Raw genomic sequence first — 26,807 nt, forward strand, 5'->3', positions numbered from 1 at the left:
CACAAAATGTGTTACTTTTGATAAACCCCAAACTATCAGCATGGCCAGATACCGCTAGAGGTAAGGAGAACATATGTTTTTTGTGTGATCTGACCCGTTCAGATCAGCGCTAACACATCTGCCCCTCTTTCTTTGCAGCCCCTTTCCTGCGATCCATCTGCAACCTTCTACTTCATCACATTTTCCTCTCGCCTCTCCTCTGCATCTTCGCCCTCTCCTCCTGTCGTCTCTCCTCTCAGCAGCATGTTGTACAGTCTGGGTCTCTCTCTGGGGGCTGCACACTGTGTGTGCCTGGGATGGCAGACAGGCCTGACCCATTTACCAAGCGCTTTCCTCCCCCTCCTCCTTCACTCCATCTCTCGCTCCCTGTCGTTGGCTCGCTGTACATTTGTATGCATCTCTATCGCTCGGCTGTGTTTGGTATGTATGTCTGTTCCGTTCCTCTGTCCGTCTCATTTTGCCTCTCTTTCTGTTTTTCCCCCTCAAATGATATGGGGGGCTTTATCCATTTGCATTCAAGGGGGTGTTTTACAGGATACTACGCACACACACACACACACACACACACACATACACACACTCCCAATCCCTACTAGAGATGCACTCAGTCAGCAAGTGCGTGCAACCACTAAAGATAGAAGATGTTAGACAGGGCAGTCTGGGTAATAAAGACACAAATATCACAGAACAACAGGCAAGAGACATCACGGTGAACGTCTACGTGACACACACACACACACACACACACACTTTGAAAAAATGGCAGCCGGGCGCACCCTAAGAAAAAGAAGAAAAGTAAAATGCACAAACTGTTTTTTATTGAGCGTGTGTTTATGTGTGTTGTGATGGATGACCGCCTGAACGAGCCCTTGATAGAGGAACGAGACAGTAATGACCAAACTCAATTAGCATGTCTGTGTGCGTTTGTGTGGGGCGAAGCCTCTGGCCCGCCACTTACAGCACAGAGAGACTCATAAATCCTGATTACTTTAGCTAACGAGGACTCGCTCCCATCCCAATAAATCACAAACAGGTAAGTGTGCAAACAAGCAGCATCAAACACCACACACAGTCAAACTGTATGAGCAGCACGCACGCACGCATGCACGCAGACACACACATGTGTGGCAGCCGGGTTGTTTGCTTAAGTAAAGGGCTTAATAAAGCCTCACATCTGAGAAAACAACCGGTGGCACAGTCTAGACACTGACAGACAGGACACACACACATTCTGCAGACCCCAATTAGCTGACCCCAAACTTAACACACACATACACACACTGTTTTAGTCTCTCTCTCTCACACTTCTCTTCTGTCACCTCATCTCCCAAAAATGGCTCCTTGTGTGCCAAGAATATCACTTTTCCATGCTTGCAGGTATTGGGTTTATAATAAGCTTTAAAGGAATAGTTGGTCATTTTCGGGAATAGTTTTTTCACTTTCTTTCCAAAAATTAGATGAAAAAAAGTTCCATTTTCATGTCTTTAGCTACAGCCACAGTTAACGGCTAGTTAGCTTAGCTAGAGAAGTGGATTCAAGGGAAAACAGTCGACCTGGCTCTGTTCAATCCACATACCAGCATCTCTAAAGCTGACTTATTAACACATTATAACTTGTTTGCTCAATCTGCACAAGAAGTGAAGCATAAAAATGTCAAAGTTCTGGTTTTTCGGGGCGTTATACACCAGACTGCGTGTCTCCTCTGTCACCTCATCTCTCAAATATGGCACCCTACAGTGCTAAAAACACTTTTTCTGGCTCCCTCACTAGATTTCCAATTTGACTTTCAACCTTGCTAAAACACTGTAGTGTTCCTCTTGTAGTTTATGAAAAGCTGTTACAACAATGGTTTGACATTTTGAGAAACATGCTTATGAATTTACTAGCCAAGAGTTAGATGAGAAGATCAATACTGCTGTCATTCATGTCTGCCGGTAAATATGGAGCGACAGCTAGCAGCCAGCTCAAGAGTGGAAACGGAGAAACCGCTAACCACACTCTGTTCAAAAGTAACAGTAAATCCACCTACGAGCACCTCCAGAGTTCACTGATTATGTGCTGCATGTTGTTTAATCCATGCAAAAACCAAAGTGTAAAAGTGAAAAGACTGTGGTTTTAAGGAGGTTATGTGCTGGAACATGTCCTTGCTAATGGGTTAGTGCTGCGCTGACTTGCAACAACAGATAATGTGCTAATTGGTGAGCTTTTGAGGTGGTGGTGGATGGCTAGCTACTTCCACTCTTTGTACCAACCTGTTCCTGGATGTAGCTTCTATTTACTGTACACGTATTAGAGTGGTATAGAGCCCCATCTCAATCTCAGCAAGAGAGCATATAAATGCATTTCCCAAAATGTCAAAATATTGTTTTCAGAAAGTCTTAATGGAGTTGGCATCAGGATCCCAAAGAGTATGATATCATTCCAAAACCGTGTCACTTTTATGTAAGGGGTTCCAGTGTTAAACTGTTCCAGTGGGGCTGGATCGAGCAATGAATTGCCTAAACTTCTGCACTGTATATGGGAAGATAATATACAAGAGAGTGAAGCCTATAATATGTCATTCTCACACATACTCTAACTGGCTCATTTCTTATGAATTATAGTGGAATGGAGCAAGGAGAACCCACCGTGGGAAGCTGAAGTCATTCTAGTGGTGGTATTAACCTGAACCCGAGCTGCTCCCTCTGGTCAACACTTGGCTTCTTCTGCTCTGAGTCTGGTAGCTGTTGTTCCTCCTCCGAAACCTCTTCACAACATGAAATCTAATCTCTCTCTTTAATTCCTCCGACCTGCGGCTGTAACTGTGGTTTTGGAGAGAGGAGAGTCCAGGGCCAATTCCATGAGGTTACTGTCGAACCATAACCGCAACCTCTCCCTCTCTTCCATCTTCACTTCTTCTCAGCGTTGACCACAAGGCTTCTCTCCTACTGTCTGAGCTGTCAGTCATCTGTCTTCCCATCATCTCTCCAAACAACACACACACCAATTGTTGCTATTGGTGCCGGACAGCCTGTGTGTGTGTGTGTGTGTGTGTGTGTGTGTGTGTGTGAATGTGGATCTATATTGGAGTCTATATGCAGGATATTGAAACCAGAATGGGTCAAGTGGACATTGTTCTGGGGCCAAAGAGGCTGACGCGCGCACACACAGACACACACACATACACACACGCACGCACACACACTATATTCACCTTGATCTGTCTTTAGCCTTCTCCTCACACACACACACCCACAGAGACACCGGTGTATACACCAAAGCCAGGGGCAGTGTAACAACATCAAAGATTGAGCGAGTGGCGGCAGGAGAAAATTGCCACTCCACCTCAGTCTGGCGGGATGACATCAGAGGCGTGGGTGGCAGAGGGGCGTCGGGGCCTGGAGGGAAAGGCGTTGGTGGGAGCGCACAGGACAAGAGGGGGAGGAATCAGGTCAGCCGTGGAGGGTTAGCTCCTATCATTAACAACCCTGACGTCATGGCATAACATGGGAAATGGCCCGGGAGCAGGTTTGGATGTGACCGGGGAAAGTTTGGGAATAAATTTACATTGACTTATGCATTTTTTGCCTTAACTTTGGGCTGAAGTTTAAGGGTGTGACTCAGCAATCCACTGAGTCACACCGCTGGTCTGAGGAGTTCAAATATTTTTTATACTTGACTTTAGTGTCACAATAAGACTGAGTGAATTTGTACAAAATGTACAGTCGACTTTTGGTTATCTAAGAAAATCTTCATTATAGGCTCCTTCAATTTCTACAATTCTCAACTTCCTGAAAATCCAGCACACCTGCCCTCATGGCTAACTAAATGAAAACTCTTTCCCCAGCAGGCAACATTTCTAGTCTGTCTACAGCATCAACTTTGCAACAATTTCTTCACTTGCACATAACCGTCTACTGCCAGGACAAATATAACGTCCATATACGGCAAATGCAATTTACCCATCTCACTCATTTTATTGCATTTTCCAGTCAATACTCTCCTGATTCTGAGGATTCTGAAAGGAAAAAAAAACGGCGCAAGCACGCAGAGGCACATTTGAAAATGAGCCGTACAATTGATATCTTGTCAGCATTGTGTTATGTTCCTAATGATGATGACACATGACTTGTCTAGTGGTGGGTGAAAAGGCACTCAAGGTTTCTGCATTCATATAAATGTATTGACGATATGCTGTGCCCCTGCAGCACTGTTGACAAAGTAGATGAAGAATAGTAGCTGATGGCTATGAGTGAGGTTTGTGGAGCTAATATGCCATCTAGTGGTAGACTGATGTAATGGCAAATGCAAACTTCATTCCAGTGTTGTCATTTACAATTTGTTGTGATTATCCATCAGTTACATGCTTTATACCAAAATACCACCAAGAAACAATTTCTCAGTAAAACAGTCAAAACTGATAAGAGTCTGCTCATAATGAACCTTTATTAAAATCAGTGTTCTACAAGCAATTGGTCCGACTGTTTATATTACCAATTAATATAAATACAGATGTGTTGTAGTTGTAAATTTATGTCAGAAGAAGAGAGAAAACACCTTCCATTTTTCACTGTCAAAGTACCGCAGTTAATTTGACTCACACAAAGGAAACAAAGTAGCAGAGTCAAAGTAGAAATAACCCCTATAGCCTACTGCACCGAATAAACACTGAAACCAAAAGAAATCAGTCCCACTGAGTAATATGGGCAAAGTAGCCCAATGTGTAATTTTCATCAAAAAGATTTATCATAGACAAAATATTTTCCAGGAACGATTAATCCAGCATAGTATTTCCAGCTTCAATATTCCCTTTGCTTGCAAACATTTGGGATTACTGGAATTTTACGATCCCATGGTATTATGGAATGTAGGAATAAAGTGGCTACGTGCCATACAACTTCCCTTGAACTACTTACAGATATGCTAGAGAAAACATAAAATACTCAAAAGAGAGTTTGTAGAAAGGTTAGAAACAGAAGACCTCTGACCAATATATGATGTACAGTACTCTGTGTTTGCCACTCATTTTAAGACACAATGTGCAGCATAAAAGTGCATCATCTTCAAAAGAGGAAAAAAACTAAAAAAACAAAACCAGGAAAGTACAACCATCTGCCAACTCTGCATCCCTACTCAGTCACCACCCTCTCCATCTGTCAACCAGGGCGCCTGTAGCAGGCCTCCTGGTAGGAAGTAGCATTGACAACACTGAACATGTCTCTCCTGACAAAAGACAGGAAGTTCTTCAGAGGGCAGAGGGGCTGACTGGCGTGGCGGTCGTGGGAGCGACAGAAGGTGGTGTGAAAAGTCACGTCCTCACCATTGTACAGCACCCTGATGAACAGTTCCCCGTCTTTCGCCTTTGACTTCTCGCCTTTGCTAGCTTTCTTCTTCAGCTGTCCTTGCGTCGGCGGTGGACTCTTCCACAGTTCAAAAACTATTCTTGCTGCAAAACGTGGAAAGTGGGCCTCCTCCAGGCCCAGGGCACTCAGCAACGGGGCCATGGTGACATCATGGGCCGAAGAGAGAGTGAAGACTTCCTCGCCTCCTGCACGAGGCTGTCGGCCAGCTTCATTGTCCCTGGCAACACGCTCCATCTTGGTGGCAGTTCGGTTGAGGTAGGGGTACATGGCCAGGACGGAGTACTTATGGTACAGCCCCACTCTTAGCCGATCCACCTCATCTTCTAGCTGCTGTCGCCGAATCACAGCAAACTGCGCCACTGTCAGGCATCCCTTTGCGCCGCTATCTCCCATGGGAACGCATGGGAAAGAAAGGCCATGGCACAGGTGGCACAGCAGGGAGTCTATAGGGTTCGCAGCTCGGAGCTGGCGAGTGAGAACACCCAAAGTGCGTGCCATATCAGCATAAGTCCTCTCGAGTTCGTTATCACTCACTCTGAGCCGATACTGCCTCCTCTGCTCTTCCTCCAGGTATCTGTTCCTGGCGGGGCAGTCACATGCTGAGCCGCAGAACAACGTGCTCCACTGATGCCGCACGGTGAGTTTCGTCCAATCAAAGTCCGGGAGCAAGCCGTAGAGGAGAGCCAGTCCACTCTGTAGAGTGCGGCTCTTACCTGTGGTCTCGACCCACACCTGGCGGGGAGACCAGTCGGAGGGGAGGAGATTGTGATGCTTGTAGGCTTGATGGAGGAGCTGTCCATTGTGCAGGTGCTGCACCACACCTGGAAAAAATGGAAAAAGACATTTTCTTTGAAGTTCAGCTTTAAGACGAGAGGAAAATAGAGATTGTGGTGGGGAGACCTTCCTTGCCTACCTGTCTGCGTGAGCTCTCCCATCTCGCAGGCACTGTGGTTGGGCAGACGAGGAACAGAGCTCAGCGGTGACTCCCAATGGCCGCGTCCTCCAAGGCCCATGTGACTGATGAAGGAGCCCAGCAAGGGGTGGGATGGCTTCCTGGAGGCGGTAAATGATAATAGATGGTTGGTACGTGAGTCGCAGAGTGAGCCTTCTTTTCAGATATCTGCAGTCTCGTCAGCATTCAAAATTTTAGAGAGAATGAAAGTCTGCACGCATTTTGATGGACAATTATTAACAAGGCTGACAATGACGAGACAGCCCCAACACCAAGTTTTGACTTCAGATGTTTTAGTTTTATTTTGACCTCTGGCAAGCAAGTATGGTATAAGCAGAATAATCAACATCAACCCATGCTGTTATGTGAAATAATGCACCACACAAACATCCAGTTTAGACTTTTTCTAGTATCTTACAGCATAAATGTCAGACAGTAGTTATGGTTCCACACACTGTCACGAGGAAGTTTCCTTTTAAAACCACAGCTAAGACTGTTGGACTCTTAGAATCAGTTACAGCAACTGTTTCTCTGCCTCTATGGAGTTAAAAGCCCAAGTCTCTATTCTCATAGCAACACACAAACATTTTGAGAAGTGTGCTTGGTAAAATGAGGCACAAACAGGTTTTGCAAAGCGTTTGTGTTCATTTCATTCAAAAATGAACTCCTGCTTCAAATAAGTCAACACAATTAAGCTGTGTATTTTAACAGATCACCCACAATCCTCTGCATCACCTTTTTTCACAAAGCAAATATTGACATGTCAACGACAGAAAAGCACATGTGTAAATAAAAAAGAATGATGGCTGAATTCCATTTTCCATCTCTCCAGGTTTTTTGTTTGTTTGTTTGTTTGTTTGTTTGTTTGTTTGTTTGTTTGTTTTTTGGGGGGGGTCTTCTCTACTGTGCATGCTGGCTCACTGTCACGACTTACTGGGTCACAAGCCAATCCATTAGTCAAACAACCGAAAATGAGTAGATGAAAATTTCAGGTGATTCTCAGATGTTGCTTTTGTTTCTTTGAAATCCTAAACTGAGTATCTTTGAGTTGTGGACCACTGGTAGGTCAAAATTAAATTGTTAAAATGTCACCTTGGACTTTGCTGCTAGTTGCAGCCCTACAAGAAATACAGTCATTTAAAAAATGGTACTTTATCACCGTCATGCTGTTGCTCCTCAATATGTGCAATGCTGATACAACTGAAACGCTACATCAATCAATAGCTCATAGTAGATCAAAAGAAAGTTCAATTCAAGCAAAAATGGCAAATATTCTCTGGCTCCAGCTTCTCAAATGTGAGGATTTCTTGTTTTTCTTTTGTTTACAACAACAATTCAATTAGTCAAGAAAACACTGTCGTATTTGTCAATACTGAAAATACACAGTGAGGGCCAATTACATTATTTCACTATCAGTATACAGAAAATTTTATTTACAAACGGATTATTTACATGTTCAGTCTTTAAGTGTATGTGCAGGCCACTTCCTACATCTACCACCAGGTGTCGCTCTAACATAACACTGCTGGACTACAGCAGCGTTCAATACATGTGGGAGGGAATATGGGAGATGGTGATATAAAAAGATGAAAGACTTTGTTGCCTTGGGACACACACTCGCATACATACAGACATGCAGGCACTAACATTATACACACAGACCAACACACACACAGGGATGAGGGCAGCAAGAGGAGCAGTCTGTGATCTGATAGATTAGAGATGATTGAAGATTACAGTTTAATATAACAAATCAGCGGGAGCTACAGCTCGGCTTCCTCAGATTAAAAAGGAGCGTGCGCTCACACACGCACGCACGCGCGCGCGCGCGCGCACACACACACACACACACACACACACACACACACACACACACACACACACACACACACACACACACACACACACACACACACACACACACACACACACACACACACACACACACACACACACACACACACACACACACACAGTTTCCATAGTGATCATGGACTGGTTCAGGAACACAGCAGAGAAACACGACCTTCTGTCATTACTCTTAAACCATGCCTGTGAACAGGGTGACTGACAGAGCAGTGTGGGATCTACTGCCAACACGCATAAAGGATGGGGCTACAAAGAGTCAGTTTCCTTTTTTTGTCAAAAGAAAAGCTAGAAAAGAGCGGCCTGATTTCAGATTAAAGCACAAGCCTACATTTTGGATTTTGATGGGAATTGTTTCCTTTTGTTGTCACGTGGCATCAGCAGTTGTTGTCACCATTTATCCACTCTGCTCTCTCTACAGCACACATTTAAATATTCACTTACACAGTAATATATGCACCACAAGGCACATGAACACATGGGAATGGTGAACTGAGTGAGATATTGGGAACACCAGTGCTTCATTCTGCTGTGTCACCAGTAGATCAGTTTGCTGAGGGGAGTTTGGAACAATCCAGATTTAATTGGCTACACTGGGAGACTGGATGTCAGCGGATGCAAAGAGCCAGTCAGACTGTCTATTAGGCTGATTGTTTCTGACCAAAGATTACAGAGCCCAATTACATTAAGCAGGGATTATTATCACTGGATGGCACAGGGAAGCAGATTAGTGAAAAGGGAGGAAGGGAAAGAGAGATGGAGGGGAAAAAAGATGTAATGTAAATGACGGGGAGGAATAAACAGAGGAGGAAATGAAATGGTGTGTTTTCAACTGGGGGAGAGTGCTGCACAGAAAACAGAGGAAGGGGATGACTTGTGCAGACGGACAAAAACCTTGACAAAGACTGTAGCAGCAGAAGACAAAGAGGAAAGAGAGAGGAGAAGAGAGCTGCCGAAGAGAGCTCAGTTAACCGCAGACGGAGACAGTAGGTCGGCAAGCTGGTGCCAGCACGCACACGCGCACACACGCGCACACAACTGAGCTCTGTGGAAGGATTCAGCCTATGTTAGTTCAGATCCCTGTAATTACACCCGGGTCTGAATACAAAACAGAACTACCTATATTATTACAAGGACACAGAAGTATGAAACGGGCTTTTAATATTCAATCTCCCTGCAAAACAAGCACATTCAAACCACAAATAATCCACACACACACACACACACACACACACACACACACACACACACACACACACACACACACACACACACACACACACACACACACTTTGGAGCTGAGCTCAGTACAGAAGCTCAGTTAAAAAAAAAAAAAAAAAACGGAACCCACCTCTTTTCTGCATCTACAGCTTGTTCTACTTGTTTCTGTGCACACTCATTATCCTTACCTCAAAGATATCTGCTTCTTTGAAAGAAGAGCATGAAGCCATGGTAGCAGCTCTGTTAGCCTACTTCAGCACATTAGCACAATGGGGCTTGGAGCTAAACGTCTGTATGGTAACATGCTCACAGCAACTGCATTTCTATCCACCTGTTCTTATTTTCAGTTTGACCATTAAAAAACAAAAACAAAGGGGAAATCCAAAAAATTCTGAAAAGAGCAAATAAACCATGATACATGAGGCATGTGGATTAAACGTCCACTGAGGCTTCACTGAAGACACTAAAAATGGCAGAAGATGAAACTTTACCATTAATACACGAAACAAACAGAAATGATCAAAATCATAGAATTCATCTCCTGGGGACCGTGAAGGTTTGCACAAATGTCGTGGTCATCCATCCAGACTGACACTGTCATCCCTAGAGCCACGCTGTAAGCAGGAAATTGCCAAATACCCACATAATCCTTTCCCCACAGTAATGGGGACAGATTTAGGTCTTGCACTCTTATGATGACATTATTTATGTCATTGTGTCCTTGTATGTTAGATTAGATACAATTGGTTTCATAGTAGAAAACCAACTGTACCTACAAAGAAAAGACACACACAAAAAAATATGACATAGCAAGTATATGAAAGGCACGGTGTTACTGCCCGATCCATGCAGTCACGCAAGTGACTGGGGATTGGTTAGGGTTAAGATCACTTATCGGTCAGGTGTTAGAACCTGACCTATGCACATGGGCTACTCAGATTGGGCAGACTGGCACTGAGATCGCGTAGCACTGGGCACAAAAACAGCAGGTTCATCTGTGCTGGATGGAAAACCTATGTTTCATTTAACAATTGCACTGATTGCTTCTCTCTCACACACACACACACACACACACACACACACACACACACACACACACACACACACACACACACACACACACACACACACACACACACACACACACACACACACACAGAGATACATTCACATTTGGAAGCTGAGTACTACAGCCAGAGGATACAACAGTTGGCCACAGAGCCGCTCCCTGAGCAAAGGAAGCAGGTGTCTGCTCATGGGCACATCACTGCTTATTTAATAGATGGAGCAAAGAATCAATTCAATTTCTGTCAATTACTGAATGGAACTCAACCTCCATCATAAGAGGCTTGTGTATTGGGTAGCCTACTTTCAGCTCAGGTTCAAAGATCAAGAGTATTGAAAATATGTAATAATCAAATGTATACATAGCAACTCCACTGCATCCTGCCAATCTGAAATGAAACTGTGTGTACACTGTGCCAGCACTAAAGCTTCCAGCGGGCTTCATCCAGATGTGCAAAGCTGATGAGGCTGCAGGGAAAGCTTTGTGCAAAAATCTCAGTTCAGGTGCAAAGCCCAAAAAAGGGGATTAGTTACAGGGAATTCATTGACCATATGGTCTAAATAAATCACCCAAGAGATGTGCATGCACATATCAAAACCATCTGACTAAAGTAAATGTTCTGGATTCAAAAATAGCAGTTTATCATCATAGCATGCGTGTACCCACAGGAAGAGTTTGCATAAATTGAAGTTAATGCAGGTGTGAAGGTGTTGTTTTCAGACTTCTTCTGAAGCTGAAGCACAGAGACATGCTGCCTTTTAATAACTTCCTATCAGGAAGTTCGAGCTGCGCTTGAAAGAGCAGCAGAGCCAGAGTGCTAACAGTAACGGAAAGACAGAGAGATAAAGATATGGGTGAGAAAGTGGAGCATCATGACTTAAAGAAGATAACAATATTAATTTGAGTGAGTTTTTCACCCACATTTCTGTAGGGAGTTTCTGCAGCACTGACAGTTCTGCCTTTCCAGAGGTGTTCAGTGAGTACGGTGCTCAAATCAAGCGAGATAAGGCTGTCAACAACTCCTCCTCACTCACCACACATGTACACGTGTTTGTCTCTAAATGTGTGCATCCTTTCACCAAAGCACAGCAGAACAGATGTAGCAAACCAAATCTACCCGCTATTGCTGACACATGCAATAACACTGGGAAACAAGGGAACTGTGAAAGTGTTATCTTCTATGGGATTCTGCAGCGTAATGCCTGCAGGGATGCTGATATTTAAAGCAAATCAATTTAGTTATGGCTTCTTGCGAGCCTCACAAATACCACAGAAAACAGATTTTAGATCAACTTCCTTTTAACACACTGAGCTCATTTTCTGACAGCTGCTCTCAGGCAGCAGTTTTTGTAGGAGGATAGCAGAAGCTGCTGCAGTAATTGGTCTCCACCACTTTCCAGCTGGTCCTCTTGTTAGGCATTAGGCAGAGGAGCTGGGCTCTGCTTGGGAGGCAATCTTAAATCCCAGTGGCATTTTGTACCCTTTCCGCTGACCTGGATTAACTGAAAATGTGAGCATGAAGACTTTATCTTCGGACTCTAGAAACCAATGAAAGATGTGAGAATGCTCTTCATGAGGCATTCATTGTTTGTTGTCCTCATAGTACTTTCAATAGTAATTAATATTAATAGTAGTAATCAAAGCATAAAAGGGCAAAACACCATGAATTCCTTGTAATGAAATGCAAACTTCACATTTGTTTTAATCTCCCTCCTTCCATTTCTTGATTTATATATCAATACAGCAAACTCTGCTTGATGAGGACTGTAGAAAATTGCTATTTCTACTCTTTTGCTGGTTTGACCATTCTAGTGCATTTCTTGTCATTCTGTATGCTGTTTGTTATAATTTCAAAGTCATGATCGGGTACCCTGCAGCCGCCAGGAACCACAGATTAAATATAGCTTCAAGGCTAACTGTGGCTCACTTGCATCATTTGGCCTGTGAGGTTAACTACTCAATGAAATGAAATTGTGGCAAAAGAGACCAAAGAGTTGTATTACCTAGTTTCTCAAAGTTGTATCACACGAAAATTGAACAATATTAGCTTCACAGTGGTACTTTTTATAGTAGGGTGATTGCATTGGATTGTGTTATATGTAACAGGTATTCATGATACAATCATGAACTTGTTTATTTTGCAAGTTTCTTGATGCCTCACACTGTAGGTGTTTGCTCAAAGTGCTTTATAATTATCCTTTTTTACTTATTTGGAGATGGTGTTTGGTTCATTATTTTGTTCTCGTTGCATGTTTTCTCAAGTTGCAGTGTGTTGAGCTCTCTTGGCCACTGTACCGTTTTAACATAAACTTGCTCGACTCCAGATCACACAAAGAATTTTTATTTCTTTCCTAATCACTATCTAAACAACCCAGTTCAGGGCCGACATGGCCAAGAAATCAGGTACGAAAAGACTCCTTTCCATATCCTCACGGGAAACAGCATAAATGTCAGGACATTACAGGGAGGAACATGACATCCTTCTCCAGTAATGTACCAGGGAACTACAAACAATTTGATTGGGACGTATTAATGCTATATGCTGTGCTTCTGTTATTTATTTTGTATGAAGTGTGCGTACCTGCTGATGGACAAGGTGCAGTCAATGGCAGGCCGTTTGGTCTTGGGGATGGAGTAGAGAGGGTAGCGGTCACCGTGACGAATCATTACCTGGACGGATAGCAGCTTGTAGTCAGCAGGACTGTGACCTGTCAGAGGAGACTCATCAGGATACACATTTTGCCAATGCAACAAGAAGTGTCAATAACCTCCTTTAATATCTCTTATAGTTTTCCCATTATTTACAGTTATCAGGCAGACAGTTTCAGTACTAAAGCTCTGATAAACCCACTGTACACTACCTGCCCCACACCAAACTGCAGACAGACAAAGTCTGCAGCTGCCTGGTGAACATATTTAGCAACGAAATACCCAAATATTTTTCTCAGGAGTTGAGGGGGACAAAAACAGAGCAAACAGGTGAGAGAATAGATTCAATGGTGGACACAAACAGGATTCCCAATGATCTCTCTATCTGCTAAATAAACAAAAACAAGTCATCTATAAAAAGTTAAAAGGCAATAGACAACAGACGCCTCTTGTGTCAACAGCTGGTCTCTGCTGGCCCTAAGTGGCCATAAAATTATTTTGCAGTTTCAAAATATACTGAAAGCCTAAATCTACTCATATCTACAAAAACTGAATGAATAAAACTGAAGGAACAACTCAGAAGATCGACCAAGCGTGAGGGACTTAAAGCACATCACATCATACAAAAGCAAATGTTACTTTAACAAATCATTCCACTTAAGCAGCAGCATGAGAAACACTGAATTAGTTCATTGTCTGAGTGCAAGCCTGTGGGCTTGACTCTGTGTGTGTGTGTGTGTGTGTGTGTGTGTGTGTGTGTGTGTGTGTGTGTGTGTGTGTGTGTGTGTGTGTGTGTGTGTTTAACAGTAAATTAAGAAGATAAGAAAGACCAGCACACTTTGAAAATGGTCATGTCGCAGGGAAAATAACATCACCTTAAGATCGTGAATGATTTCCAGTAACTACATTTGAAAGACGTAGTGGATTTTTATTCTTTGGAGACAAAAAGGCCATCCAGAGAGTGAGAGAGTGCAAAATTCAATGAGCTGTGGCTGATCTAACTTGTCTTAGTCGGTAAAGAATATCTGTATGATCACCTCGGGCTGTGTTGACTTTTCAGAGGACGAGAGACAAAAAGGTTCCATGCTGCTGCTGTGCAGTAGAGAGAGCGGACTGCAGCATTATGGATGATGCAATCTAGTGGAAATGACTTAATTAACACATCCCCCGAGTCCTGACACACTAAATTTGACATTATTACTATATTAAGTATTAATACGCTGTCGATCAAATTGGGTTATTCTAGCAGCTGATCTAAATTTGTTTTTAATGCTCTGAAACAGTGATGCTGACTCCAGCAGCTGCTTAACTGGAAAGAATTAACTTATTAAGTTCATCAGCTATCACTGGCCTCATCTGAGTTCAGATTTAAGTCATTCAGGAACACAAATCATAGACGTAAGAAAGCTCAATATCACATATCACATCCACAGGCTTGCAGTCTTCAGTTTGATTAGATTTCATTTCTCGGGGTGCAGGTCTCACCCTCCCAGGCCTGTTCGCTGTGGTTGGGACTGTTGCAGTAGCTGTAAGCCTCAGATATGGGGTTGGGCTCCTGGGTGTGAGGCACTGGGAACACTCTCTTTCTGCTCTTCCCCAGAGCCACTCCAGCACCTCCATCTATAATCTGGAAGGGTCGTTCTTCCAACATGGGAGTGGTGGGAATCAGATTCACTGTAGAAAAAGAAAAAGTGGGTGGAGGGGCATAAGGAGGTGAAAAAATCAATAGAAACAAGACAAAGGCTCATTCCATGCAGATGCCACAAATACACATGCACACCCACACAATTATGGCTCTGAAAATGAGAAAAATCAAGGCTGCTTGTTAATGATTAGTTTGTTGGTCTGTGGTATCCCCGACCCCATTACTTCCTTTTCCGCCTCCTCTCAAAACACACCAGCAATCAGACAAGTATAACAAAGATGAAAAGAACGAGGAGCCAAGTGGACAATAACACACATGCTGTACTGTACAACAGTGCCATACCACTGAAAACATTTTGACAAAGAAACTTCACATGTGGCTTTCTTCTTCAACGGGGAATTTCCTGTGTGCTCACTGTGTATTTGTTCATAGTGCCAACAACATTGTCTGAGAGTAATCAGAACTCCTGCGCAGACAGGAGTGCGACTTGTGGCCATATGTACACAAGAATCACTGTATCCAGTGTGCATCACCTGAATTGGAGCTGGCATGTGATTTTCCAGACACCATGCTAGAGTCTCAGGAGTCTACAGTCACGCTAACAGCTGTGAAGCTGTGCTTAGGTACAGCGGTGCTTTGAGCTAAATGCAAATGTCAGCATGCTAACTGCTCACAGGGGCAATGTGAGCATGCTGATGATTAGCAGGTAATGTTTACCATGATCACCATTCTAGTTTTCCAATGAGCACCAGTGTTGGGGGTAAGGCATCACAAAAATAACACAGTCCAGTAGCATATTACCTTTCCCCAGTAACAAAGAAAAATAATGCGTTGCCACCAAGATTCCAGTAATACCATTACAATCAAAATTCAATAAAAGGAGACAAGAACTCAAAAACGATGTTGTTCTATACAGCTGCTGTCAAGAAAGGTAACAGCCATCTCACTGATGGTGAAAAATATGTTTCAGCACAAAAATGACAATTACCAACATAAACCACCATGTTCTGAACAGACACTATTGTCCAAACACTAACATTAACAAACATTTGAGCTTTGGACTATAAAATAGCAAACTTTAACGACTCAGGATGTAATATTTGCATAGAATGTAATATTTGCACAGTTAAAAAAGACCAGAAGGCAAAATAAACGCTTCAGGTCGTTGTTACACCCGGGAGCCACAGTTGAGAGGCGAGCCTGGACACAGCCGTTGCAGACATTTGCATAGATCTTTTGTATGGGACGTGTAAGTCGCAAAAAACACATCTGATAAAGCTTGTCAGGAAAATTTCAAAGCAATCGCAAGGTAAGCTAACATTGCCATAGAGCCAGGTTATGCTGAGGCTACGTTAGGGGCAGGCAGTATACCAGTTACGTCACGTCACAGGTGTCGCGTTTTGCCATGACTTAGATGTTGCATTACTGTCATTACAGCGATAGAGGATTTAGCTTATTAAAAATAATGTGACGATGTGGCTGCAATAATATCCAGCTAGAGGGCTAGCCATGTATTCATAAAACTGGAGTTACATCCAGTGACTTCTTTAACTGCTATAACACTGACTCCAGCGACACAAAGATGTAGAGGGTAATGTTATTAGCAAAGCATGCCAATTTCTCTGTGGCTGGCTTCAAATACCAACACAAAAGTCTTCATCTACTCCCACCATCCGAGGAAGTGAAGACCCAGTGGATTAACATGACGGAAATGTCTCCACAAACGCTGATGCATTACTCCACAGGGACAGTAATATTATAAATTTTATTTTCAAATGACAGTAACTAGTAATATGTAACAGATTACAAGGAACATGAAAGTCAGGAAAAAGTTAATGGCAACCATTCAGCTGTTTAGAAACTTGAATAATATGAATGAATTGTCAAGGGATCACTCAAGACGCTAAATTAGGATATCATCTGGGAACCATGAATGCCCAAACCAAACTTTGCATCAATCCATCCAGTGGATGTTCAGTTATTTCACTTTGACCTGATGATGGCCCGGGATGACAAGTCAGAGCCAAAGTTCGAAGTCATTTGGATTCATTCTCTGGGGACCGTGTCCCATGTCCAAGGGTCCAGACTATGACTGTTTTTGGACACAGTGCAACTAAATTCTAGGAGTGGAACTTGCAAAAATGTCATATGGTCACCTTTATGACAGCGCTAGAGGAAAATTCAGGATTCATCATCTGGGGACCATGACCGTCTGTATAACATTACAGTGATCTGTATAACAACAATTCATTTAACAGTCAGTAAAGCAATGAACATTGGCAACCAAAGTGGGAAGAATAATTTTGGAAACTGATAATGTAAAGGTTCTAAAACCTGCTAAACATGCAGATTAAAGAAAAAGTTACAGGTCCTCATTCATAAATGGAAGCAAGAAAAGCAAAAAGGCCACCTGACAGAACAGTAACACAGTGTTGAAAATTAAGAAAAACAATTAAACATTAGCTCATCTCCATGTCAACAGTTCTGTACTCCAAAACTGCTCACTGCCACCAGTGTGTTGCCTGGACACCAGTGACCTGTGACGCCTGGGAGAAATGGTCCAATAAGAGCACCGATGTTGTGGGAACTGGACGACCCATTGACAAAGTTCCAGCTCTGATGAAAAAGACGTTGAACCCATACGGCCCTTGGCAAGACAGATATCCAAATCCTGCTTATGTTAAGTGTAGACACACCTACGCACGCGCATGCACACACACGCACACACAAGCGAACTGCTCAAATACTTCGTTCTGTGCAAATATTACATCCTGCTGCAGAAAAAGAAGACCAATCGTAAAGCACAAAGAGCTAATGTTTTCTTATTGCTATGACAACCCTCACAGACAGTTTTTCAACCCCCAGCTATATGTACACTATGTGTACACACACACAAGGGTTTGTGGAGACAGTGTGTGAAGTGTGAAGTGTTGAGTGTAACACATCATCTTTCTCTAGCATTCACACATACAGTTTCCACTTTTTTTTCCACGTGGGCTCATGAAGTTCACACTGTTACACACAAGACGTTTTGGCAAATCTCCATTTCTCAAGTAAAAATGTCAAATTTTTATTGCTTATGGCTTCTCTTTGGTTCTTTTTTCTGATTTGTATCACTGTAAATTGATTATTGTTGGGCTTTGGACCTTTGGTCTAACAAAAGCAATCTGAACTATTATGAGCATGATGATTATGAGCATTATGAGTTCTTAAATTTTGTTTGAAAGTTTATAGACTCATTTTTTAATCTTAAAAAAAAATCACCTTTCAAGCAAAAATGCTAAACTTCTGATGGTTCCACCTTTTCCATTTCCTGCTGATCTTTGTCTTTAGCAAATTGAACATCTTTGGGTTTTGGATTGCTGGTTGGACAAAACAAGCAATCTGAGGATGTTGCCTTGTGCCATGAGTAGTTGTGACGGAGCAATGAACCATCATTTGACACACAATAATCAGATTAATCAGTGCTGAAATTATTGTTTAGTTGTAGTCCTAAAACTGTGATTGCATGACATTACATTCTACTAAGATGAGGCACCACAAATACTATAAATATGACAGGAATTCACAAACACCAGAGCAAATGTTCAGCGTAAACTGTGCAGCGGCCGATGAAGTCAAGCACCCTCCAACCACAGTATGCACTTCTACTCGTACAGCCATATCTCAACTCTTTTAAATAGCAAGATATTATTGTAGCTCTTCATCCGAACAACTGGCACAAAGCTGTCGAAAAGGCCACGGGTTTATTTAAATTAACTTGCATGAGTAGTAGAAAAATACTGGACTCCATTATAACCACTCATAAACATTAAAGAGTATTTTAAGTGACTGAGGAGAGCAAGCTGCATAATAAACACTGAGCAATCTGAAGTCACAACAGACACATAATGAGAAGGTTTCTCATGTTTGGCCCTGTGAACCACACCTTGAACAGATATCTTTAAGCTACGTTAACATAAAGTCCTGAGATCCATGTGAAGATCCTCTCTGTTTCTAGATAGTGAGTAGTAAGGTTTTCATTAAAAGAATAGAGGTTTTCTGCATAAACTCACCACTGATGAAGACGAGGAGAAGTTGTGCAGCCACAGCGGAGACCATTTTGACAACTGTTCGGTAGCTTGAGGTCCAGCCACACACACTAGAGCTCATTCATTACCACAACCTGTTCCCCTGTGCGCTCTGTGCCCTATACTCTGCCACCCCCACCCTCAGCTAGCCATCCACACACACACACACACACACACACACACACACACACACACACACACACACACACACACACATGCACACACTGACACACACGCCTGCCTGGACTAACCAAACTTTTGGAGGCCAGCTCAATCACAGTCACTTACACAATGGGGCTTTTGTAACTCTCTGCCCAACACTACCAAGTGGAGACACAGCAATGGCACACAGAGCACACTGTAGCACACAAGCACTCTCATGGGAAATTCGTGCACACATACTCAATGTGGCTGAAACAGTAAGCATTTAGGACATAAAATGTGGTTCCATCTTTCCATCCGCCGACATTAGATCTTGCAAACGCAAAAGGAGACTGTCTGAGAGGGCTTTCAACAATGCTGCAACTCAGTTTGACACTGATGAATGTTGCCACATTTCTCTTGAATTTGAATGACATAACACACTACTCATACACACAAGCACGCACAGGTACACACACTGGCATCCTTACTCACAAATACAGAGCTAAACATAGAACACGCTGTTAAATCTTCCACCTCCGTGTCTCGATGAACCCATCATTATGCACACAGGCACAGCTTGACTTCTACCCGGAGGCACAGGCAAAGAAGGTGTTCTGCCTCAAATATGCATACAAGCAAATTTGTGTCAGCTATCGCACCACAGTGATTAGTGGGTGCACAGCTACTCACAGAGCGTGGTTTGGCCTGAAATTACGAAGGTGTGTGCCTACTTGCCAGACTCCAAAGCGTTCTGTGTTGAAGAAACCAAAGACCAATGGAAAAAGGCGCGACAAATATTTACACAGTCTAAGTGCTGTTTGGGCGGATGGACATGGCCGCCTGCAGCTGTCCATCATAATAGACCTTCTTATTCACAAATGACAAGATTTTCACTCACGCCAACAGAATCACACTTAGTGTTTAATGATCGGTCCTGCTCAAAGAGAACTAATCAAAACCACAACTATTTACAACTGGAGGTTCATAGCTACGTAGCTTTATACACAATCTGCAGGAGTACAAACTGCTTCTGAGCACAGATCGACTTCTCTCTCAAAGCACAAATGCTCAGCAATACAACAAAAGCTAGGGATGCACTGATAATACCCCTGACTGCCCCCGTGCAGATTTAAATTCTCATACTGAGTGCAATCTGATATTAAATTCGACTCTGTGTTTATCTAAAGTAGAACAGTGGTTCAGTGGTCAACTCCCCAAGGCTCCAGCCCTCCTCTGTGGGTTTTCCTCCATGTTTCTCCAACAATGAAGAAAATGCTCATTAGGTGAACTGGAAACTAAATTGCCTGCAGATGTTAATGTAGTCCTTACTTCCCTTTCACATGTATAGTTCAGCTAGTGCAGATAAAGGGGATTGGAGACTTGGAATCTAAGGCTGATATGAGCTACATGGTCAGATCAGCATACCAACATGGTTACAACAATAATGCAAGAATGTTGAAATGTTAGCATGTAAACAACATATCAAGTTCAGCTGGTGAGAACGGCCTCAGTTTTGCAAATAGCTACAAAGTATACAAAGTATTGGACAAATTTGACCTGATGATGGAACTAGATGAAAAGACAGTGATTTCACAGCAATTCATCCAATGGCTGTCAAGATATTCAGCTACTAAAAGTCACCATCAGTGCCACTAGAGGACAAGTCATAGGATCACCAGAGTCAGGAGGATACATCACCTGGGTACCATGGATACAGGCACCAAATTTTGTACAATCCATGTGAGCAATTATTTCAGATGTCAGTATAGCTGAGCTCACAGCACAGCTGCTGTCAGACGATCTAGTGATCATAAAACGATGGGCTGCTTTTGAAATTACGATCATCATCTGGTCATCATAGTCAAGTGGGAAAGGCTTTATATGTTACAACTAGAGCTTTGGGGCCAACATTTTAAAGGACTGGTATTGGCTAAAATAAAGCTGATCAAATCTGATCCTTTTTTTATTCCACTTTTTACTGCAAGGCTCTACAGTGCAGCTTTTTGTGGGACACCAGCGAAAACAGTGTGTAAACATATTTATGTGTGCCACTGCAAGTGACTCTGAGGTCTGACACTGATGTTGGCATAATACACAGCTTAAATACTCCAAGGGTAACAAAGCTACTATCTCTCCTTTCTTATTGATCTGTCCTCCCTCTGTCTGATCTCACATCAATGTCAAGAGTCACATTCACCAAGTTCAATTGAAATTATGTCATATGAATAAATCTAACAGTTTACAACGAGGTCCTTCAATTAGCTCATAATAAAAAAGAAGGTGTGCCAAATTTAGTAGCTACAGCTTCAACGAATCAGATGATAATATATAATTTTATGACATTTAGGTAAATATAGATCAGATACTTTAGGGCTGGCTTTCACAAAGTTCAATTTTGACTATGGCTTAAAGCAAAATTATTGATTTCAAATGGATGTCTAAATTCAACTACTGCACAAATCTGTCTAGATCATGAGCATTTTAAGTCGGACTAACTGTCTTGAATTCTAGGTAAGTCCACGTCAAATCCTCAGCTCCAAAAAATGTCTGTCTTCAGCAACAATTCAGCACTGCCGTGGCTTCTGGATGTGGCCGGGCCCAGTACATCTGCTAACTGGTCAGCCTGGCTCAGGATACTTTCCAAACTGACGACGTCCTCATCGCCACTGGTCAGCAGGTGTCACGGACTGTTACCATGGAAACATGGCTCTTAGTTCAGAGTTAGCCTGGGGGTTGGGTGGCTCATACTTAGGCTTAAAATAAGTCAATCATTATTTAGTGAAACTGCCTCTCTTGCATTAGACTAATCTCAGAGCAAAATGAAGACTGGCCTTTTGTTCAGATTCCAGATCTCAGCTGCACTCGCGTCTCTTGTCTGAAAGCACAGTCGCTGACAGCACAGGGACAATCGGTCTGATTCAACAGTGAGTGCAGACACTTTAGAAAGTAAGAATGTGAGGAATGTGAAGAGGAGACTTTGCAAGTTGCTCGGAGCTCTGCCTATTTAACGCTTAACAAACCTTGTTGCTTGATTACGGTTTTGGAAAAGTTACAAAAAATTAGGTGAACAGCATTTTGTTTGAAGTGTATTTGGGGCCTTAAATGTAAATTTTGTCTCATCTCCCTCAAACACGCCACATCTCATTGATTTAATTCCAGCTCTTTTTAATCACTGTGCTTAATCCTCTCTCTCGTTCCTCCTCCTTTTATATCCACTCTCACTGTGAGTCTACCAGCATTCCTGGACCACTTAACTTCCATCAAGCTCCGCTTCACCTTTCTATTCACCACTGCTAATATCCCAAAATAGTCCCTTTCTCTGTGTTAAAGTCACTCTGATTCCCATTCATACAGTTGTCCTCTCCCAGGTACCGTTTAGTTCTGTGGTCCCTTTCCAGGAGGAATCCCTCATGTGTCTATCAGCGTGCTGATGATGGCCTTTGCTGCCATGCTCACAGCCGTCCCAGTTTTAATTTGAGGTAGCCTGGAGCCAGAGAGAGGCATTTAATCCGCCATCAATCATCATCCGTCACTCAGTCTCTCATGGTAATGGTAAACAAACAATAATAAATACATGAATGGGCTTTTCTTAATAGCGGGAGCAGGGGGGGCGGTGGGGGCGGTACAAAAGATATTGCAGAGACACAAACTGCAGAGTGGAATACAGAGAGCGATGACGATGGTTTAAAAAATGAAGAGAAACATGGAACAAAAACAGAAGCTGACCATCTATTAAACATGAGGAGAAATCCCATGCGCTTTCATCCCATGCTTCTCCTGGATAATGGCTCAAACCCGTCTCTACAGTGTGTGCGATGAATAAATGATGACAGCAGCTTTTCTCCAAAAGTACTGCTGATCAAAAAATAAAGTGAGGGCTGTTCGGAAAAAGAACCTTCCCACATGAAACAAGAAGAAAAAAAAAAAAAAGGAGACAGTATCTACTCTGGTTGATGGTTTCTCTCATCGTAATGTCTTCCTCTACCTCGGAGTGTTTTAAAAAAGGAGGAGATTACAGGGCAGGAGGTGAGTGCGGGTTTGATAGCGACGCATTAAAAATAACTTACACAGCAACCTGCTCCTAAACGGTCACTCTCTCACACACACACATACACACACACACACACATACACACACACATTATTATGTAGCAGAGGAGGAAGGGGGAGTGACAGCTCGGGAGGCAAGTGTATACTGGGGGTCACAAAGTGCAAACACTCAACAAGTATGAGTAAGAGCCGACTCTACTGCTGTCTTTCTTCAACTCTGATCTTGCATGGCATTTAAAGCAACAGAAGAAGAGGGAGGAAGAGGAAGTGAAAGCGTTCAGTATCCCACGTTTGAGTTTCAATGAGGCGACAGAGCCTAAAAAAAGGAGCTGATGAAGGACAGCTCAGGGAACTTTGGCAAACACGCAGTTTAAAACGCCAGCTCCGTCGCACCGAATTCTGCTCTAATCGTGTTTGTGTGTGAGAGCACGATGTATACGAGTCTAATCCCACACGCTCGTCCAGACACAGGCTTACCATCACCACAAACGCTTCCACTGCGTTGGGGATTCTGGGGGAGCCTTGCAAAAAGTGGCTTAATCTTTCACATTTTACATCAAAATACAAATTTCTATTTGCGCTGCATGCTCCGCCTGCTCCATCGGCCACTGTTTTTCCAGTCATGTCTGGAAGGCTTGCAAATCACAGAGACCCGTCTCCATTCACTGAGCGGTGGTTTCCTTGCATTCACCGTGGCTGGCAGGGATACACCGTCCAGACAATACCTACAGGAGATGCTGAACAATGACTTGATGGGAAAAAGCAAGGAAACTGTGTACACCTAGGCATTCCACGGCAGATGTGAGCGTGTTGCCACAGACTCTCTGGGGGTTTCAGTGCATCCAGAGGCCCACTGTTGGTGCTGGATATTTATAGGAAGTCTATAGAGGATTCCCCTTTGTTTTGATATGAATGGGGTCTCTTGAATGGGAAAGCAGCGACAGGATATGCATATATGAACAAAAACATACATGCCAGCAGAAGAAATGGGGACTTTTCTGTTGAACTCAAGAGGTTTTTTTTGTTTTGTTTTGTCCACATTTAAATCTGAATACTGGGCCGGGGTTCCAGAGGGAGAATGAATATGTAAAGCAGTCGAGCACAAACACAAACAGCGCACTTACAGAACTGGAGGCTCAGACTGATAATGGCCAGCACAGCTCCACCCACCATCACCAGGAGGAGGAAGCGGTCACGAGCAAGCATCTTATCACTTGATTGGTCCACGTCCCTTTCCGTCAGCCATCCAGACCAAAGTCCATCCCTGCAGTCTGGACACAAAAAAGATAATGTATATAATGCAGGAACAATTACTGACCAAAGTTATTCTTAACTTTGGGTAATATTTACACATCTAGCTCAGGAATCGATTTATTCTCACCTGATATAATGACTGGAGCAATTTAAATATGTCAGACTGAAACAAATTTACCCAATTAAAAACAAAAATAATTAATTACTGGACAACAGAAACTCTTTTGCCCACAGTCAAATTAACTTTCACAATCCAATGTGAAAACGTCCCCAATTTGTTTTTTTGCCATCAAAAAGCACACACTTTCCAGACTTTTGTGGAGGTCCTTTTGAAGCTATGTATGAACAGAACACATTTTATCACGCTTAACAAAGCTTAATGACGGAGTCAGGAAATAAGGGAAAAGACCAGATGTAGAAGTGGAATGCTGAGGGAAGTTTCAGCACAACCCTGCAAACCTGTGGTTTGCTTTGGAGCCCTGGAGCTTTATCGTAGTTACAGTGCTGCCTGATAGTCAAGGAAACAGGAAGCAAGTGGTTAACATTCGAGGTAAGGCAACAAGGAACCATCATTTGGGCATCCAATATAAGAATGTGTTTGGAAAAACAAAAACATGGCTTCAATTTAGCAAAAAGCTCCCTCAGATGGTCATAAAATTCTTGGCCATCATCAATATCTGACATTCAGTGCATTACAAGAGCCATTAACAGTAAATTACCTCTGGTCTACCTTCCTTAAAGGTAAGATAAGATCAATTAGTAACTTCCTGCATGGCGCATAACATCTTTTAAAAGCCCAATGTGAGCAAAGCAGCAATATGTTTTTTCTTACGATCTTACTGAAAAACCTTAATCTTGCAATCTGTGGAAAGTTCTGTATGTTTGCTTCTTCCATGACAGATTAGCGTTGAAGGTTTGTGCAAAATGGAATCAAAAATACAAACACTTGGCATCCCAAACCGCTGACAACTTGTAGACTTGTCTGCTCTTTCTTCCTTTTTATTCGTAGGAAACATGGGGCAGGACCAAACTAAAACTGCTGTAATGTGGCCCTACACGATGTACCCTACCATTAGGCGGTCTAAAAATACTCCCAGCCCGGAGAGTTTAAGGCTAAGTCTGACCGAAGTACAGCAAAAGGATGCTTCAGGCTGAGCTGGAGCAGCAGTTCTGCCCCTCCAGACTCACCCCTGCCTGCGCTCACAAACCTGCAGCTTAAGGATGCGTCACACCAAAGTCCAGTCAAAATGCTGCCAGTTTAACACTGTGTTACTAACCAGCAAGAGGTAGAAGAGCAATGTCGGGTCTAACTTGACTTGAATGAGCATCTGTTACTCATATTGTTTGAATGCCGGATTCAAGAGTGGAGTCTAACAATTCTCAAACACTAAAACTGGTCCATGCGTTTACCAGTGAGCAAAGCGAAGCTGGAAAGACATTATGTTGACTATTTCTTGACTTGACAACTGCATTTAGTTAACCGTTCCTGAAGAGACGTGTCTGGTTTCGGCTCAGCTGGTTAGCGTAACTAGTTGGCTAACAGTTAGCTAGCTACTTATGGTCTCTAACGTTGTACGTTAGCTAAGTAATCCCAATCACTGACCTGTGGATATCACCGCACACGGAGCCACTGCTAATGTCATGTATGTTATTGTGGACTTCTACAAACTTTGTTTCTCGCTACTTGTTGCTTCTAAGTGCAGGACTCGAGACGTGTTACCATGATGATGTGTAGCTTTGTGTTGCTATTCACCGAGCGAGCAACCGAGTCAAGAAATTAAAATGCCAATTCAACGATAGTACTCGCTGCAGAAGACGGCCGAACAAACACTAAATGCATATCTTTGGTCTCCCAAAATGCCTCAAAAAATAGCATTCTGACATCTGTCTTACCTGCGCGAACTGAGTGTCTCAGAGCCACACAGGACCGGGTTAAACACTTGAATCCAGCGCTTCTGTTTCTCAGGCACGACGGACTGGACTGCCGATAGAGCGGCACAGACCGGCGTCAAGGGACATATAATATGCAGCAGCACTTCCTGTGAGTACTTTCAAAATATAGCTGCTGCGTTAGTAAGTTGCCACGTTTTGCGTCTGCACCCACCATATGGGATGCGGAGAGCACAATATTTTCAAAGATAGCTTCAGAAATATATTTTTTAAAAATGTATTTACGCTAAGTATAAGTCTCCTCTCCTCCATCACTGTCCATCAAAATTAATGATCCTGTTGGCCTTTCACCTATTTCACAGGTGATATTTCCACTTGCAATTTGAGTTTGGGCAATCCTTCTTTGGTGTCAGACACCTGTCCTTAACAAATCACCACACATACCAATTGTCTTGGCTAATGTGTTTCTCTCTCTCATGGCTGCCTGTTCCAAACATTTTTTGTGTGTTTCAGTAGTAATTATTGATGAGATAGACCTGACAAATAGGTCTGAGAGGAACCAAATCATTGGATCGTGTAAACTACATGTACACCCAAGGTTTATACAGTACAATGGTGCAGTTGAAGATGGGTCTAAGTAGTAGCTACTAGAAATACAC

General features: G+C 42.9%; 1 protein-coding gene across 2 annotated transcripts; it reads right to left on the reverse strand.

Moving 5' to 3' along the window:
- Nucleotides 1-4,406: 4,406 nt before the first annotated feature.
- Nucleotides 4,407-26,248, reverse strand: pxylp1 (2-phosphoxylose phosphatase 1). Of its 2 annotated transcripts, XM_070970555.1 has the most exons (6): nucleotides 26,152-26,248; nucleotides 24,129-24,275; nucleotides 14,582-14,770; nucleotides 13,029-13,155; nucleotides 6,256-6,395; nucleotides 4,407-6,163 (listed from the first exon to the last, which is right to left on the reverse strand). In XM_070970555.1, exons 2-6 carry the CDS (start codon nucleotides 24,208-24,210, stop codon nucleotides 5,136-5,138), a joined length of 1,566 nt encoding a protein of 521 aa, XP_070826656.1. In that variant the 5' UTR covers nucleotides 24,211-24,275; nucleotides 26,152-26,248; the 3' UTR covers nucleotides 4,407-5,135. The 2 variants fall into 2 exon arrangements, with proteins under 2 accessions (XP_070826656.1, XP_070826657.1); XM_070970556.1 differs by lacking the exons at nucleotides 24,129-24,275; nucleotides 26,152-26,248 and adding an exon at nucleotides 18,797-18,925.
- Between the last annotated feature and the right edge of the window lie 559 nt (nucleotides 26,249-26,807).

The sequence above is a fragment of the Chaetodon trifascialis genome, chromosome 9 (genome assembly GCF_039877785.1).
Source record: "Chaetodon trifascialis isolate fChaTrf1 chromosome 9, fChaTrf1.hap1, whole genome shotgun sequence".
Classification (NCBI taxonomy): Eukaryota; Metazoa; Chordata; class Actinopteri; order Chaetodontiformes; family Chaetodontidae; genus Chaetodon; species Chaetodon trifascialis.